The sequence below is a fragment of the Bombina bombina genome, chromosome 2 (assembly GCF_027579735.1).
Source record: "Bombina bombina isolate aBomBom1 chromosome 2, aBomBom1.pri, whole genome shotgun sequence".
Classification (NCBI taxonomy): Eukaryota; Metazoa; Chordata; class Amphibia; order Anura; family Bombinatoridae; genus Bombina; species Bombina bombina.
Genome location: NC_069500.1, coordinates 622,721,360 through 622,723,022, shown reverse-complemented (window position 1 = coordinate 622,723,022; position 1,663 = coordinate 622,721,360). Strand labels below are relative to the sequence as shown.

At 42.5% G+C, this 1,663-nt stretch overlaps 1 protein-coding gene across 1 annotated transcript; it reads left to right on the top strand.

Annotated features, from left to right (window-relative positions):
* Positions 1-214: 214 nt before the first annotated feature.
* LOC128647202 (uncharacterized) lies at positions 215-967 on the top strand. The gene has a single exon (XM_053699983.1). It carries the CDS (start codon positions 215-217, stop codon positions 965-967), a length of 753 nt encoding a protein of 250 aa, XP_053555958.1.
* Positions 968-1,663: the final 696 nt, after the last annotated feature.

The window sequence follows — 1,663 nt, the reverse complement described above, 5'->3', positions numbered from 1 at the left end:
TGTTGTTTTTTTAAATGATGTAGGAACAATGCATTATAGCATATGCAGACCCAGTATTACATGCACAGCCCTAGGATAACATACCACCACATTATGCACAGCCCTATAGAATAACATACCACCACTTCATGCACAGTCCCAGGATAACATGCCACCGCCTTATGCACAGCCCTAGGATGATACACCACCACTTTATGCACAGCCCTAGAATAACATGCCACTACCTTATGCACAGCCCCAGGATATCATACCACCACTTTATGCACAGCCCCAGGATAAAATGTCACCACCTTATGCACAGCCTCAGAATAAAATGCCACCACCTTATGCACAGGCCCAGGATAACATGCCACCACCTTATGCACAGCCCCAGGATAACATGCCACCACCTTATGCACAGCCCAGGGATAACATGCCACCACCTTATGCACAGCCCCAGTATAACATGCCACCACTTTATGCACATCCCCAGGACAGCATGCCACCACTTTATGCAAAGCCCCAGGATAGCATGCCACCACTTTATGCAAAGCCCCAGGATAACATGCCACCACTTTATGCAAAGCCCCAGGATAGCATGCCACCACCTTATGCACAGCCCCAGGATAACATGCCACCACCTTATGCACAGCCCCAGGATAACATGCCACCACCTTATGCACAGCCCCAGGATAACATGCCACCACCTTATGCACAGCCCAGGGATAACATGCCACCACCTTATGCACAGCCCCAGTATAACATGCCACCACTTTATGCACATCCCCAGGATAGCATGCCACCACTTTATGCACATCCCCAGGATAGCATGCCACCACTTAATGCAAAGCCCCAGGATAACATGCCACCACTTTATGCAAAGCCCCAGTATAGCATGCCACCACCTTATGCACAGCCCCAGGATAACATGCCACCACCTTATGCACAGCCCGAGGATAACATGCCACCACCTTACGCACAGCCCTAGGATGATATACAGTACCACCACTTTATGCACATCTAGGATAACATGCCACCACCTTATGCATAGCCCCAGTAAAACATACCACCTTATGCACAGCCCCAGGATGACAATTCAAATACTGGGAGGTATCTAATCATGCTTGCTCAGACTGAAAAGACAATGGTTCATAAACATCCTAAATTCACTGGGTACTGATAATCATTCTACAACTAAATGTAAGAGCGAGCCGCTCTTTCACAAAAATGTAACAAGAGATGTTTCAATAAATAAAATTAAAGGAACAGTAAAGTCTGTTTTTTTCTCTTTCATGATTCAGATAAAACATGCAATTTTAAACAACTTTTCAATTTACTTCTATTACTATTATGTTATTTACCTTGTTTTCTTTGTGTTACTTTGTTAAAAATACAAAAATGCCTCTTGCCATTAGCTCACCCAATGTGTCCAGCTAGCTCCCAGTAGTGCATTGTTTTTCCTTTAGTAAATTATACTAAGAGAATGAAGCAAAAATGATTATAGAAGTAAATTTGAAAGTTGTTTAAAATTGCATGCTCTGTTTGAATCATGAAAAAACATTTTTGTGTTTCATGTCCTTTTTCAGATACAGCATGTAATTTTATACAATATTTCAATTTAATTCAATAAAATCATTTGCTTCATTCTTTTGGTATCTTTTGCTAAAGGTAAGCCAATGACAAG